The sequence below is a fragment of the Camelus bactrianus genome, chromosome 1, assembly GCF_048773025.1.
Source record: "Camelus bactrianus isolate YW-2024 breed Bactrian camel chromosome 1, ASM4877302v1, whole genome shotgun sequence".
Taxonomy (NCBI): Eukaryota; Metazoa; Chordata; class Mammalia; order Artiodactyla; family Camelidae; genus Camelus; species Camelus bactrianus.
Genome location: NC_133539.1, coordinates 55,692,131 through 55,708,972, shown reverse-complemented (window position 1 = coordinate 55,708,972; position 16,842 = coordinate 55,692,131). Strand labels below are relative to the sequence as shown.

At 40.9% G+C, this 16,842-nt stretch overlaps 2 protein-coding genes across 2 annotated transcripts in view; both read right to left on the bottom strand.

The window, feature by feature from the left end:
- UPK1B (uroplakin 1B) overlaps positions 1–9,425 on the bottom strand; it is a 24,667-nt gene extending 15,242 nt beyond the window's left edge. The window contains exon 1 of the mRNA XM_010970838.3: positions 9,227–9,425. The gene's annotated coding sequence lies outside the window, so the exon portion shown is untranslated. The remainder of the gene's footprint in view (positions 1–9,226) is intronic.
- The window catches only part of TEX55 (testis expressed 55), a 26,222-nt gene continuing 14,715 nt past the window's right edge, over positions 5,336–16,842 (bottom strand). The window contains exon 4 of the mRNA XM_010970940.1: positions 5,336–5,503. Within this exon, the coding sequence (XP_010969242.1) occupies positions 5,336–5,503 (168 nt within the window). The remainder of the gene's footprint in view (positions 5,504–16,842) is intronic.

Sequence of the window (16,842 nt, the reverse complement as noted above, 5' to 3'; positions counted from 1 at the left end):
TATGTTCCTAAGAGTCATTCTTTCCCAAAGATGACTCTGCCGCACAGAGTTTTCAAAGGGACATAGGAATCCTCTGTGGGAGAACTGCAAGTCAGAATTAGGGTGGGGAAATGCAGACCAGGGTGGAAAAACAGAAGGAAAGAGGCAGGTAGGAGTTTGGCTTCGGCGAAAGGAAGAGAGAAGAAATCTTGACAAGCATGAGGTCGGAGAGGCCAGGGGCAGCCCGGCGGAGGCTGATTTACAGAAGGCAGGCCTGTGCCGATGGGCACGTGCGCTGAAGTTGCTGCCTGCCAGCTGTTTCTCCGGTTTCACTCCGCGCCCTCCTCTTCTCCCGCTTCTGCTCCTTCAGTGGCACATCATTTTTTAGATAATGGCACAAAATAGCAAAGTGTTGATGTAAGTTGTCATTTAGCGAGACTTACGATGGTCTTGGCACATGTTAGCACTCTGTTCATCCGCTCAATAGACCTGAGAGATGGGTATTTTTACCAAAATCTGTATTGGTTACTTACTGCTGTTGCAACCAATTACCACAAACTTAGTGACTTCAAACAACACACAGGTATTATCTTGTATTATTCTGGGGGCCGGAAGTGTGGAATGAGTCCCTCTGGGCTAAAATCTAGGTGTCAGCAGAGCTGCCCTCCTTCTGGAAGATCTGGGGAGAATCTGTTTTCTTGCCATTTTGCAGATGAAGAAAAGGAGGCTTAAAGAGATTAATTACTTGGCCCAGGTCACGTTGCTAGATAATGTAAAAGCTGAGATTCAAACCCAGATCTGCCCAGCTCCAGATCATTTACTTAACATCGTACTTTGTAAAGACTTGCAACGTGGTTAATACTTTCAGTAGGAAACAAAACAAAACAAAACAAAACACCTTGCTCACTTCCTCACCAAGCCTGGAGCAGAGAGAGCAGATACTACATTTCCCCGCTGAGATGAGCCTGTTTGCAAAGGTCAGACTCTCCAGGCGTCTCTTCATTCACTTTTCTACGTTCTTGCCTCTGTAGCCCCTCGAAACCACACTAATGTTTGTGCATTTCCCCCAGACCCAGTGCTGCACCCACACCTTGTTCCAGAAAGTCCAGCTAGATGTATCCCAGACCTGCGGTGCCCCCGCCCGCGCCTGGGAGCAGGGTTCTTCAGAGCAAGAGGGGCAGACGTGCAGGTCGGGGTGAGAGCCAGCGCTCACAGCCCCTCCGCGGCCGCTGGTATTGACACTAGGCTGGTGTCTGGAAGACCTAAAGCATGTGCTGCATCCCCTAAACAGCCACAAACGTCAAGAGGGGTGGCTGCCAAGTGTAGGTTTCTGGCAGCTCGCAGGGTGGTATACTGGCTGTGTCTAACGGTGAGCACACCGGACTTGGGGTTAGAAGGCCAAGGTTCAAACCTGGTCTTGCTCGGTCCTTACTGGGTAAACCTGGCAACACCAACTCAGTGTCTATTTCCTCACTTATAAAATGGATAAAACACATCTCATTTGATGGGATTATTGTGACCGCTGACATAAAAGATGTGGAGGTGATTGGTAAATACCAAGATCGTTTGCAGACATAAGAAACTATGAATAATAACCAGGAGGCTATTTAGGAAGGGCAGGCTCCTGGACTGCGGCTTTGCAGTATGTGCTAGTGACCCCGGAGGCCTAGGAGGGAGGTTTTCACGGTTACTGGTCCCACCGCCAAGGCGTCTAAGCTGATGTGAAGCAGCCCCTTTCACCCTCCCTCTGCTCCCTGCTTAGGCACTGCTCTGGGGGAGGGTCCTAAAAGCCTTGCTAACCTCCCATCCTTGCTCCTCTTTATTTTCCATGGAAGGATTCATGGGGGGACGATCTCTTTGGGAGAGGAGGAAAAGCTTCCCAGTTGTGCTCAGGGTACGGCCAGAATCAGGTACCAGGCAGCATGTCCAGACGGGAGGGCCCTCTGTGCATTCCAACAGCATTCCTCAACGGTTAACACCCGCTGCTGGGCCTCATCCCCTGGCTTTGGCCAGTTCTGCAGCCTCTGGTCCAGACTGCCAGGTGATGCAGAGATGACCCTTGAGTTTCCTCCTCTGTACTGGGGCTGCTTTCTCCCTGACACAGAAATTACTCAGGGAGGACTCTGTTCTGCTCTCCTTGTGCATTCTTTCCTCCTGGTATCAACCTACAAAGGGCTCCCTGCACTTCACTGCAAGAGTCTCCAAAGCAGGAGGAGGCTCTGGGACCCTGTTTTATTTGTCTTTCTATGTCCAAAGTTGCACAGTGCCTTACACGTGGCAGGCCCTCGGTAAATTATTTTGCTCAGTAAAAGGGCAGATGAAATAAATTTTAAAAATGTGTATTTAAATGAATGAAGAATATATGAGTGAATGATTTGTCTAGACCTTTATTACAGAACAGGTTGGATGTAGAACAGGAGGTAGAACGAACATGAGCTTTGGATAGACCCAGGTTTGACTCAGCTCCACCACTTAGCAGTTCTGTGACCTCTGGTAGTTACTTAATCTTGTTAAGCTTTATCTCTGAACGGGTGTGGTAATACTTAAAGGGTTCATGAGAAAATGACATGAAAAAATATGTGAAGTTCTAGCACTATTAGTTACCCAACCAATATTACTTTTCTTTACTTTTGCCTCAGTTTCTTGAAGCAGACAGACCAGAGCAGATAGTGAATGGTAAAGGCATCTAATTCTAGAGATTTAATTTCATTCTAAAACAGAGCCACACTGGGAATGTAAATTGGTGCAGCCACTGTGGAAAACAGGAGGCTTCCCAAAAAATAAAAACTAGAGCTACCATATGACCCAGCAATTCCACGTCTGCCAATATGTCTGGAAAAAAAATCCCACTGATTCAAAAAGATACATGCACCGCAATGTTCATAGCAGTGTTATTTACAATTGCCAAGATTGAGAAGCAACCTAAGTGTCCATCAACAGATGAATGGATCACAAAGATGTGGTGTTACACACACACAAACAAACACACACACACACAATGGGATACTAAAAAAGAATGAGATTTTTCCATTTGCAACAACGTGGATAGACTTGGAGGGTATTAAACTAAGTGAAATAAGTCAGACAGAGAAAGACACCTACTGTATGATATCACTTATATGTAAAATCTAAAAAATACAACAGACTAGTGAATATAACAAAAAAGAAGCAGACTCACAGATACAGAGAACAAACTAGTGGTTACCAGTTGGGAGTAGGCAGGGCAATATAGGGGTAGGGGATTAAGAGGTGTCAACTATTATGTATAAAATAAGCTACAGGATATATTGTACAGCACAGGGGATATAGTCAACATTCTATAATGACTAAATAGAGTATAACCTTTAAAAATTGTGAATCACTATATTGTACACCTGTAACTTGTATAATATTGTACATCAAGTATACTTCAATTAAAAGAAATAAAAAAAAACCAGCCACATTTTCAAAGGAAATACAGAAATAAGGTTTCAATATGCAATGCTCATGTCTAAACCCAGAGCAGATTCTGACTGAAACAAGAGTAGGAGCCTGAACCTCCCGGGGCCTCCCCTCACCAGCTGTAAACTTCCTCACCACAGAACTTGCCCGAGAGTGGCTGTAAACAACTGCTCTAGAACTAACAAAAGAAACAGGTAGGCAAATCACTAAGTTCAGAAGGTGGTTATCCAAGAAGTTAGAAGAAGCTCAAGAGTGAAGTTGGAAAACCTTGGTCCAAGTGTGTAGGTTGCTATTACCTAGTCTCTCAGTGGAACACTTCTAGGAAAGGCTCCTGGAAACCTGGGGCAAGTTTACTTCCATAATAGACCAGCAGGAGGAATCTCTCATAGAGGGTTGTGTTCCTGATATACTTAGAGGAAAGGAAACGTGACTTCTATGGAAGGAAATGATCAGACCTGCTAATCTTTTAGCGTTCTTGGGAGGCTATTTGATGCCTGTGCACAAGGGCAAACGAATGAACTTATTTAGGTTGAAAAAAGAAAGACTTTGAAAAAGTTCCACACTGATGGCTATTTAAAAAAAAAAAAAGACATTATGAATTTGTTGACGTTTCCAGAGAGGACAGGCATGGAGGGAGAGCAAAAAGGAGGGACACGTGGGCCCTTTTCTACATACAGAATACAAACTGTGGTGTTCTCTGGGACCTGGAGTAGTTGTGCCTTAAGAAGTTAATAACTTCTTGAGTTTTGTCTCTGCTGCCTGATAAGAAAGTATCAAAATTAACACCGTCCAATGATTAATTTTATGCATCAACTTGACTAGGATATGGTGCCCAGTTATTTGATCAAATATAATACCAGTTTGTACATTGCTGTGAAGATATTTTTTAGATGTAATTGATGTTTAAATTAGTAGACTTTGCATAAAGCAGATTACCTCCATGATGTGGGTGGGCCTCATGCAATCAGTTGAAGGGCTTAAGAGCAAAGACTGAGCTTTTCTGAAGAAGTAGTTCTGCCTCCTCAAGACTGTAACATAGAAACCCTGTCTGAGTTTCCAGTTTGCAGAGTTCAGACTCAAGACTGCAACTTCAGCTTCTTTCCTGAATTTTCAACCTGTTTGGCCTGCTCTACAGATTTCAAACTTGCCAGCCCCCATCACCACATAAACCAATTCCTTAAAAGAAATCTTTGTCTCTCTATATATTCTATTGGTTCTGTTTCTATGAAGAACCCTGAATAATATATTCCTAATTTAAATTGATTTATATTTCTGATAGAAGCAAAAATAATCATTTTCTGATGTTTTCTGAGACCATTTTACCCTTTCTTTTCAATTCCCACTGCCAGCTCCTAACTTGTGACTCAGATGGATTCACCAGCCTCTGTTCCCATTACATACAGTGCTTCCAGGCTGAACTTTCTAAAGCAGAGGCTCTCAAATGACCCTGCAGAGCACAGAGGTTCTGCCTACTCGGGCAACATGTTTTGATGTCAAAATTGAAGAATTGCAGTCATTTCCTAATCTGAAGAAAAATTAAAGATCAAAATTTGTCATTTTAACGCCTGTGTTTATAATAGGCCGTTTATTAGAGTAACGCATATTTGATGAAAATGGGTAATAAACCATATTTCAAAGTCTAAAAAAAGTTCTCATTTTAAGCATTTTCCTCTCCCAAATTTTTCTTAGATCTTGGGTGCCTACTACCACCTGTCTAGCCAAAATCTAGTTTGTAGTATGAATTAGGCCAAAATGGTTTACTTAGTTATTTGAAATCTAACATGTCAATCCTTAGGGTATTCCACAAAGATAAAAATGCCTTCTAAGTGCCAGCCACTTAATCCTGAGATGCACTGTCTTAAAACACAGCTCTGGGTTTAGGTCATGCCCCTGCTTAAACACTTCCAGAGGCTCCCTATAGCCTCAATTCAAAGGTGGTTTTTGCTGATTGCTCCTGTTCAACCACAAGCTTGGCCACCAGCTCCTTCTTATACCTGTTGCCAGATGGCTCCACCTGTCTGCCCATTCGCCCTTGCTGACCAATCTCTCCAAACCCAAATTTCTCCCATCCTACTCTTTTGCACTTAAATTTGAGAAATTTTTGGCTTTCCAGCTCTTGGAGGCAGACTAATGACTTCCCTTTGCTGTATCTGCAGTGTTTGTCCAGCCCCCATAATTTCATTCTCTTCCTGGCCCACAGAAGAGAGGTGGGAGGACCCAAGAGAGAAAATGCACACTCCTTAGCTTGTATTCAGTAGGTACCACTAGGTTCCAAATGGCCTGCCTTCCTCATCTCCTCTGAGTGTTCTCTCGTTTCTGCTTCTTGAACAGTTTACCATCTTCTGAAGCTCAGCTGAAAAATCTTTTCTTTCCCCAACTACCCTTGCCCAGAGTCAGCCTGCCTTCCCCACCTCCCTCCCTCTGCCCTAAGCAAACAGCTCTCCAGGGGAGCCCACACTGTGTCCTGTTTGGTGGGTGTACGCACGCGCGTAGCTTCTCTCCCCTACTGGCCTCAGCCACGGCCATGGCAATGTATCCTGGCCCTCTGTTACCTTTTTTCTTTTTCTTTCTTTTTTGGTTACCTCTTGTCTGTACCCAAGTTTGTTAATAAGTTAGTTCTGAACCCACAGAGGAATAGATTGCTGTTCATTAAAAAACAGTCACTTTGACAAATAATTGCACAAAAGAAACAAAGTTATAAGCTTTCAAATTAATTGAAGAGTGACATACCTAGAAGTCAGTGATTACACTGTTGGTAGTTTTTGTCTTACTGAGAAGGTATGTGATTAGGGAGAAACCCTGAGAGGGAAAAGGGCCCTAGGAGAGGGAAGAGCCTCGACAGATGAAACTCCTAACTCAGGATCTGCGGGCTGGGGGCTGTGCATGGAGCCTGGCCCTGATAAAGTGGTGTGTCTCCCCTTTCCCCACTTCCCTTTTAGACCCCAGAGTGTATGAGCTCTTGCAAATATGGGGTTTACTGCAACTTCCCTGTGTTATTCCAAAGTAGCGCTTCCTTCGTATATATTTGGCTTTTTTCCCCTTTCCTTTTCTTTCTTCTTTTTTGTTTGTTTGTTTGTTTGTTACTTGGGAGGGCTAATAAGGAAGCACATGGGATGGAGTGAATTTTAAAAAGTGGGATGGTAGAGTGCAGAGGATGTAGTAGCAGCTATCCCCTTCAGAAACGATACTGCCCCTGAACGAAAATGTCTAGTTCTCCTCAAAGTGTTTTCCACACCCAGGAATAGCCCCTGTGGAAGGCTGCCCAGTGGCCTGGCACCATGATGATTTACTCAAATTGCACAACATCCTGGGAGTTCCTTTGCTCTGAGGAGTGCAGATTTTTTGAAAGGCTGGAATTTTATTTTTCTTGTGCCTTCCTTCAGTTTGTTTTCTTCTAATAATTATTCGTCTCCATGGTGTTGATGTTTCCAGACACATTGAATAGGTCTCAAAACCATTGCTCACTAAACAAACCCATTTTCAAAGCAGAAGAAAACGAAGTGAGACTCACTCACCAGGCATGAGATCATTTTTTCTCAAGTTCATTACTTCTTTTACTCACCCAAGTTTATTGGACCAGAGTACACACAAACCACACCTCACACTTTATAGCTCAGGCTAGTGAAATTTGGATTGACAAAGGGAAAAAAAAAAAAAAGGAGAAATAGGGGAAGAAACAAATAATAGGTTGTTATCTTAGCCCTGACTCTGAAACCCAGAACAAGATTAGACAGTTGTCTGACTTGGACGTGAGGATAAAGATGGCTGTGGAGATGAGATCAGGACAATTGCTGGTCTGCTCAGATTTACGGTATGATAAGTCCTGGGCATGATGAAAGGAGGAGTCTGTTTCCATGGCCGTGATACCCATGGCCCACAGCATCCATTAGTCTTTCTTGCTTTAAAGCCCTACACCTGCTCTGACCAAGGTGGTAACTAGTAAAGGCATGTAGCTATTTTCATTAGAATTAATTCAATTAAGTACAATTAAAAATTCAGTTCTTTATTTGCACTAGCCACTTTTTAGGTGCTCAGTAGCCATATGTGGTGAGTGGCTGTTGTATGGAATATTTCCATCCTCACAGCACTGCTCTAGACCCCTGATGTTTGTTTGCTGTGCTGACCTCAGAGTGATCACCCACCTGAAGTCAAGGACTAAGATGTAAGCAATACTCAGGTGTTTGCAGCCAAGTAAGAACCTTGGGTGTGGGCAATGCCGGTGGGATGCCCAGCCCCAGCGCAGGAACACTCTGGAGATTCCCTGGGGGAGGTGAGATTAAGGTACCTCCTCTTGAATTTGACCTGTGTCCCAGTTGGGGGGCAGTGATCCATCAGGGGTGCAGGCAACTTGCATGGCCATGAGGCCCAGATTCCAGCACTGGGGTCAAGCATATTCTAGAGCTGATCAGTGTTTGCTCTGAGTAAGAATGTAAGCAGGCGAGGTCAAAGAAATTCTGAGATTTCATTTGTTTTTCTTATCTACATGGTGTCTAAGTTCCTCTTGTTATTTCCAAGTCTATGATTCTTTCCAGGTGGTTAAAAAATAGATGAGCTGATTGCTGATTTTTAGGCCTATTGTTGCAGAAAAGCAAAAAAAAAAAAAAAAGCTGTTGTAGCAGAAAGCAAAATAAGAAAATTTCCTCCTCATTGAGAAAGGTTAATCAAAAGAAAAACCATTTCTTTATAAAGTTCGAAAACTATATAACCCAAGTTAAATATATATATAATTGAAATATGTGTGTATATATATATATAAACTGAGTTCTTTCTTATGCTTAGTTATTCTATTCAGACAAAAATGTTGCTTAACACCAAGAAAAAAGTTATTCACCACAAACCCTTGTATTATTTAATCAGTAAAAAGTTTTGCCTTAAGCTATTTTCTTTCCCAAGAAATCTTTAATAAAGGACCAAAATACTTTTTAAAAAAATAATAATTTTAAAAAAGACATTAAAATTAATAAAAATTCAAAATGTCTTAAAAATCTTTAAAGCCAGTTATCAGTTAAGGATTTTAAACCCATAAACATAAACATAAACATAAAATAATACTAGTATTCTTTGAAAGTTAATCTATATTATGTATAGAAATGTCATTAGAACAAAAAATTTGATTTGTGAATCCTGGTGGATCAACCAGGTCTGATCTGATATTTTTACTCTGGAAAAGAGTAAAAATAAGTTATGTGAAAATAACATTGTATAGATGAAGCTAATTTGTTGATCTTTTCAACATTTATTAAGCAGAATTGCTTCAGAGGAGAAACACCGGTAAATTGCCTTACAAATCCCATTACGAGTTGGCAGGACCAGATGACATCTGGCAAGAAGACTAAGGCACTTCTTCTCTGCTAGGCTAAGGGACAGATTTTTAAGAAATGTCGTGACCTGTTTCCTTAATTTTTCTTTTGCTTTTCGGACTCTACAAGGAAACTGAGGGTCCACGAAGGTGTCTGTCTATCTGGGATTTACTCAGGAGATTAAAGTTTTCACAAGGCTTTTGGATTTTTCTTGGCCTTTCTGTAAGGTGAACATCAGGATGGATGAATAACACCCCCCAGGAGAACTATCTCAGTTCTGAGAACAGGACAATACTGAAGGGGTTAAAAAAGCAGTCTGTACAGTTTAAAGTAAAAGAGAACAGAACACTCACAATATCCTAAACTACAGAAAATGACAGGTCATATTCATCAGGAAATTAACATCTTCCCCTCTCCCTTGCACTCAGCTAGCTCCCCTCACAGGAAAGCAACCCAACCCCTGAGAGTGCAGTTATCTTCCCTGCCCCGGGAAGGGGTCTACTCACCGTTCCCTCTCCTCCTCCTGGTGGCACTGGGCCGGCCTGCTCTGCACACTGCTGCTCTGGCCTGAGGTGCTTTTCTACCTTGCACCAGCCCTTTGAGCCGTGGGGACCAGGGAAGGGTGGTCTGTGATTGGGAGAAGGTATCTCACATGGGCTGAGCCTGATGCTGCCTGAGCCTGCCTCACGGAGGCCGGAAGTAACAGGAAACTCAGCCAGTAGATTTCGGCTACTTTGGAATGTGTGATTCTGACAGATGGAAGTACCTTGACAGGGCTCAGCTCACCACTCCCCTGGATTCCTCGTAGGTCTGGGCTTTCCTCGAACACACACTCAGGGCTTTGGTTTTGACTTTGGTTTGATTTGTTTTTGTTGGTGTGATTCGATCTTTCATTCTGCTTTTGTGTATTAATAGGCCTCGCTGCTGTTCTGACTGCTCAGTCCCACTGGCACACACTTCTCTGTCCAGGGCCATGTGTAGTTCTGTTTCTATAACTGGCATACACTGTATTTACAGGGGGAGTAATTGTCCCAGAAGTGCTCACACTGAGTTGGCCCAAAGTCTCAGAAGGGGCCAGAGGTCTGGAAACAAAGAGATGGGGAGAAATTCAGACATAGAGAGAGGGATCAATTACTTGATGATGTCCAGTGAATTTCTTCCTCCCCTCCCTTCCCTCCTGTGTCTTTTCTCCTTTCCTCTGGAGCTGCCATGTGTCATACACAGCATCATCCACATCTGAACAAAAGAAGTGTTTCTTTCTATGGCTGAGTAACATACCACAGAGAGACGCAGCACAGTTTATTTAGGCTAGTATTGCTGATGAGTCATCGCAGGAATGTCAGAATTTACTGAGTACCTTAATCAGTAGCTTCGGGAGTTCTCATAGGTCAGGACCATCCCTGGAACAGGTTAGATTGTTTAGGAACAGACTCTGCTTTGCCTCCATTTCCCTCAGTCACTCAGCAGCAGTCGACAGAGCTGATGGCTCCATCCTTCTGGTACTGCTTTCCTCTTCTGGATTCCATTATCCCATCTTCTCTCTGTGCTTCTACTCTCTGGTTGTTCCTTCTCAGTTCCCATTGCTGTCTCTCCCCATCCGTGGCCTGACCAATTACATAGAAGACTCCAGGGCTCGGGTCCAGTTCCCAGGTCAGAATCTAGCTCTGGAACGGCACTTCCGTTGAGAGTCAGCCCCCACAACCGTCATTCATTCCCGCTACTTCCTGGTAGGAAGTTCAAAAGAAATAAAATGTCTCTGTCTGGATTTAATGGTAATAGTAAGAATTCTAGACCTTTGTCTCCTTACAAATACAGCTGTATTTCCTTTCTTTTCCCCTGGAAACATTTTTTTCTTTCCCTGGCCATCAGCTTTTGAAGAACAGTGAATTCGTCGTGGCCTCTCTTAATTTGATATTTACTAAGTATATAGGCTTTTGGTTTTTTAAAGTTTTTGTTTATTTTATTAGACTTGGGAAAAGAAGTTTCTGTATGCAATTTAAAGCTACCCTCTTAATCAGAACTGTTCTGAGAGCTTTTAAGACAATAAATCAGACTTTGTTGTTCCTCAGTTTAAGAGAGTCCAGTGGTTCTCTTTGCACTCAGCATAAGGTCCAAACTCCTCACCATGACTTTCAAGTTGCCATGTATTCTTCTTCAACTTCATGAGGTACTACTTGCACCCTATGTACATATGCCCTGACCACAGGGCCTTTGCACTTGCTATTCCTGTTAGTGGAAATCCATTTCTCTTGGTGGTTCCCAGGGCTGACTCCTTATCATCCTTCAAGTGCAGATCAGCTCTTGCTTCCTCTGAGAAGACTTTCCTTATGTCCCTCCCTAAAGGACTCTGCCCTCTCCACACCAGTTACTTTCTCTCATATAATCATGTTTTATTTCCTTTGAAAAATACTCACACTTGGATATTACCTTGTTTATTTATTTGTTGTCTTTCTTCTGCTGCTCTTGCTTCTTCACCAAAACTAGAATAGTTTCAAATGAATGAATGAATTTCTGATTCGAGAGGTTTAGGGTAAGTTAGATCTACTCAGTCCTGGTGGTTGGGGGTGGAGGTGGGGTCAGGAAATTATTGCATTAAATAGTGCTTGAGAAGAGCCACAAGTGTGTGACCAAAATGTCAATTACAGGAAGGTATCTGCATTTCTTTAAGTATTGCCCTAAATTGTTCTCTGCCTTAAAAACAACATTCATTGTTCTATTCTGATTACCAAATGAATGTATATTCATCATAGAAAATAAAAATCACTGTACTTGCTTACTCAGTGATAAACCCAAGAAGCATTTTGGTGTAGAATCATCCCTTTAAGAGCTATCTGAGGTATGATTACGTGTCAGGTACAGTACTAACAGAATGAAACAGACAAAATCCTTACCCTCATGGCATTTTCAATCTTTCTTTTTTGCATTTCCTCCCAAGTAATTGGGATCATACTTACAGTCTTCTACACCAGTTATTTTGACTTACAATACAGTACAGACATTTCCCTATGGGACTTTTCTTCAGCATCATTTTAATGGGTGTATTGTATCCCACCGTATGAATATCCTATTATGTACTTATTAAATCCTTCAGGTTGAAAATTCAGATTTTTCAGTTCTTCAATATTATAAATAACGCTGTGGAGAATATTCTTGTACAGAAAATTTTAAGCACAACTCATTATTTTCTTCATACAAATTCCTAGAATTAGAATTTCTGACTAAAGGGCATGTTCATTCTAAGGTTTTTGGATTTGTATTATCATGTTGCATTCCAGAGTGGCTGTAAAATGCATAACCCCCACAGCAGTGTGAAAAAGTGCCCATTTCTCTGCACTTTAGGCCACATTAGGTATCATCCATAAATTTTTGTTTATAAAAATATTGAATTGGTGTCTTTTTTTTTTTTAAACACCTTTGGCTACTTACATGTTTTCTTCAGTAAGTTTCCCGTTTATGTTCTTGGCTCTCTTTTTTGACTGGGGGTATTTGTAATTTTAGGAGTTGGTTTGTGGGAACTTACTACATGTTTAGGCTATTGACCTGCCATGTTCACTGCAAATATTACTCTCTATTAATCATTTGCCTTTTTGCTAACATTTTTCATAGATTAAAAAAAATTTTTTTCAATGATATAAATATTCTTAATAACGTCCGCCTTTGGCATGATGCTTAAAAAGGGCTTTCTAATTTAAGATTTCCTATTTTCCTGTTCTTTTCTTTCAGTCTGTCTCTTTTCTATGTTTAACTCTATATATGTAAATAGTATATAGTTATATATGTATATGTATGTTGTTGCATGATATGGGGTAGATCCAACTATAGTCATCCAAATAATTAAACAATAATTACAGCAACATTAATTGGATGCATAGAATTTCATTGCATGGATATGTCACAATTTATTTGATCAATCTGTGGTTGGACAATTATCCCCACTTTTTTCTCATTGTAAACATTTGATACAAAACTTCTCTGTAAAATTGTCCAGGGTCAGTGTGATTTCTGTAAGTGTAATTTGACTCCACGCATGACTTCATTGTGGGGTGATTTTGGTGTTGACAAGGTGTGGCTCTGGTGGTAGGCAACTGAAATAGAGTGTAAAGGTCATGAGAAAGGAGGAGTCCTTTGTTACTCACAGCTCCCTGCCGTCCCGCGTACCTGCCCACGCTGCACTTGGGGCTGTCCGAGGAACTGCCCGGAGAGCATCCCCCTGCGCCTCACTGCCTCTGTGGGTTCCGAGGACAGGAGTCTGCTCCAGTTTATCCATCATTGCTGCCCCAGCTGCTTTCTGTCTTCAGAAATCATAAAAATCTCTGGTTTCTCTCCCTTCTATTTTGAGTATTAAAATGGGTCTGCTTCTTTTTGTAAATATTTAGTGCAATTTTAATGGAATTTGAGGAGGACTGCTTTTGCTTTTTCAAAAACATTAAAACACAAAATTAGGCAGATTACTGAACTCTGCCTATTGGAATCCTCTCTGTTCACAATAATAGGCCACACACTACCACTGTCTATCTGGTGTTAGTTTGTTGCAAATTCTGCCAATACTACAAGGAAAAAAATAGCTTTTTGAGAGCCTAATAAGGCGCTGGCACGCTAATATTGTTTGCCACTCATAAAATCACAATTCTCTTTGTCTGAGTTTTAGCCTTACCATGTTTCCAGTCCCATCATTGGCACGAAGATTCAAGCACAGCTACACAGCCATCTGGAACCATACTTGTCCGCACCCCATACACAAAACTAGATGCATGTGAGCACAAAAACATCAAGAGACAATGATGCTTATGTACTCACAACTTCTTATTCACAAGACTAGATAGGTTGGTATTGTGTTAACAAAAAGGTTGATGACATAAGAGCAAAATAAGGTACGTGGAGGAGACTGGGTGAGTAAAACAGAATGAGTTAGACAAGAAATAATAGGCTTTATCGTGGAAAGCATTTCCCCAAATATACATATATATATATATGTCAAATCATTACATTGTACACCTTAAACTTATATATATACATATATGTACATACACATGTATATATGTACATTTGTATATATACATACATAATATGTATACAGGTATATATCAAATTATTACATTATACGCCTTAAACTTGTATTTCAGTAAAGCTGGAAACACATGCACAAACGTACGTACACACATATGAAATAACAAGAGGCTAATTTAAAAGAAAATAAAGCGTGTACAAAAGGCCAAAGAGTAAAACTAGGGAATTTGTAAAGAATGTGGGGAACAGGAGGATAATTCTCCTTGAAGGCTCAGGTATTCCAGTTTCTTTTGTTTCTGATTCTGTTTCTGTTTCTCCTTCACTTTCCTCTGTTCATACAGTGAACTTAAAAATACTAGTCTCCACATTAATTTTTTAAAAATAGCTTTATTGACACATAGAATTCATATACCATGAAAGTCACCCTTTTGAAGGGTACAGTTTAGTGCTTTTTAGGCTGGTCAGAGTTGTGCAACCACCACCACTCTCTAATTTCAGAAGATTTTCGTCACCCCCAAAGGAAACCTCATACTCACAGCATTCGGTCCCCATTCCTCCTCCCCTGCACCTGGCAACCACTCATCTGCTCTCTGTCTGTCTCTAGGGATTTGCCTTTTCCGGACATTTCACACAAATGGGATCATATAACATGTGGCCTTTTGTGTCTGGCTTCTTTCACTTCACAGAATGCTTCCAAGGTTTATCCAAGTCATAGTCCTATATCAGTACTTCATTCCTTTTCATTATCAAACAATATTCCATCACATGAGTATACATAACCTTTTTCATTTTTAACTTTTAAAAATTGTGGTAAAAAGCATGATACTTACCATCTCAACTATTTTTAAGGGTGCAGTTCAGTAAAGTATGTTCACATTGTTGTACAACAGATCTCCAGACTTTCTCCATTTTGTAAAACTGAAACTCTATACCTATTAAACAGCTCCCCATTTTCCGCTCCCCTAGTCCCTGATAACCGCCATTCTACTTTGTCTCTAGGAATGTGACTACTTTAGCTACCTTGTAGAAGTAGAATCATGCAATATTTGTCCTTTTGTGACTGGCTTGTTTCACCTAGCATAATATCCTCAAGCTTCATCCTTGTTGTAGCATGTGTCAGAATTTCATTCCTTTTTAAGGCTAAATAACATTCTATTGCATATGTAAACTATATTTTTAATCCATTCATCTGTCAATTATCACATGTTAAAAATCCATCCATCACTTGATGGGCATTTGTGTATTTTCCACTTTTGTGTTATTATGAACACTGCTCTGCAAATTTTTTGTGCAAGTTTTTGTATGGCCACATATTTCCAATTGTCTTAAGTTTGTAACTAGGTGTTGAAATGCTGGGTGATATGATAATATTTAACTTTTTTAAGAATTGCCAAACTGTATTTCAAAGCAGCTGCACCATTTTACATTCCCACTAGCAGTAGAAATACTCTAATTTCTTCACAGCCTTGTCGACACTTGTTATTATCTGTTTCTTTGATTACAGCCATCCTAGTGGGTGTGAAGTGGCGTCTCATCATGGTTTTGATTTTTGTTTCCCTAATGACAAATGATGTCATGTTTATTCTTTAAATGGAAGAGGGGAAGGGATATATGCCCAGGAAAAGTGTTCCAGTAGCTTTACTTTCTCTTATGGTGAGGGTATCAGGGTGGCTGTGGAATGCAGTGATGGAGGGTCACCAGGATTGCTCAGGTAAAATCTAGCATCAATATTGTAGATAATACTATTAAAAGCACTTCCGTAAGTGCTTTTATATGTTATCTCATTTAACAACATTTGAGACACTCACACATGTATCTATAGGAATCACTCCTTCTTGGGGGGTGCCTTCAAGGGAGATCATATCTTCTGATCTCTGCTTGTTCTGACATTGAAGCTTTCATTCCCCATTATATTTTTATTCCAGTGTCCATCCATGTCCTCTGTCAGTTTCAGTCTGAAAAGGCTTACTCTGAGATGCCTCTTCCTCTTTGAGTTGACTGCCAACTCCACCTACAGTCTCACCTTTCATGTTTACTCCTGGCCCGGACTACTTTCTACCACTTAAGGACTGAGAACTGAATATACTTTTCGCTGATTGATTTCTGCACTAGGCAGCCCTTTTAGTAGAGAGCCTGAGTCACCGAGAGGGAGCCAGATCTCCATTTTCTCCCTTCTTTCAATCAAGATCACGTTTCAATTTCAATCAAAATCACGTTGAGACAGTATCACCGGACCATACCAAGCCCATCCCCTCTGGTCCACCGCCTCATTGTGAAAGGTCAAAATGACAGCTGTGAAATGCATCACAGAATACCAATGAGAAAGGCTGAAGTGGCTGGAGTGGCCAAGTTTGAGGTGTTCTGCTTTTAGAAACATATTAATGCTATCTGGTATTAGAGCTGAAAACTAGTGAACTAAATTTCAGATGTTACTAATAACATTCAAGTTTTTGATCACTAATAATATTGTTGGCCTTTCAATATTTGGGTTATTTTATTCAACAAACTGATTAATTATAACTGTAGTCACGTCACTCAGCATTTTTCCAAAGGTCCACCGCAAATTTATCAGCTTTCACCTAGTTTTGCCAGCCCACAGTCAACAGAAAGACTGCTTATCTGTGTGGAGAACGTTTATTGAGTCTGAGCACATGCACATTTGGTGGACAACTGAAGGAAAAACTAACTAAGCTTTGATGTTATAAGCAAAGATTTTGAAAGTATAATGATTAGAAATGGAATTTAGGTATGAAAAAGGGATTTGTGCATGTGTTCAGACTGAAGCTTAGTGCATTGGAATGCAACCACATAACCACACCAAGTCACCAGTGAAACAATGTCAAGAATCGAGTTTCTTTTAATGTTCAAATAGAAATGAAATGAAAGGTTCAGCTCACAAAAGTAGTATCAGATGATCATCTCAGTTACGATTGCTGGGCAGATACTCTCATACCAGGCAGACCATGTTAAGGCTTTTTGCTTTTAAATACCAGTTGGACTGGTTACACATTCCACACAGTGTAGACACTCTTCAGAGGATAAAGTTAATAAGGAAGTGACATTCTGCCTCTCCCACAGGTGTGTACAGAGTAGTATAACATGTCTGAGTTTTGCT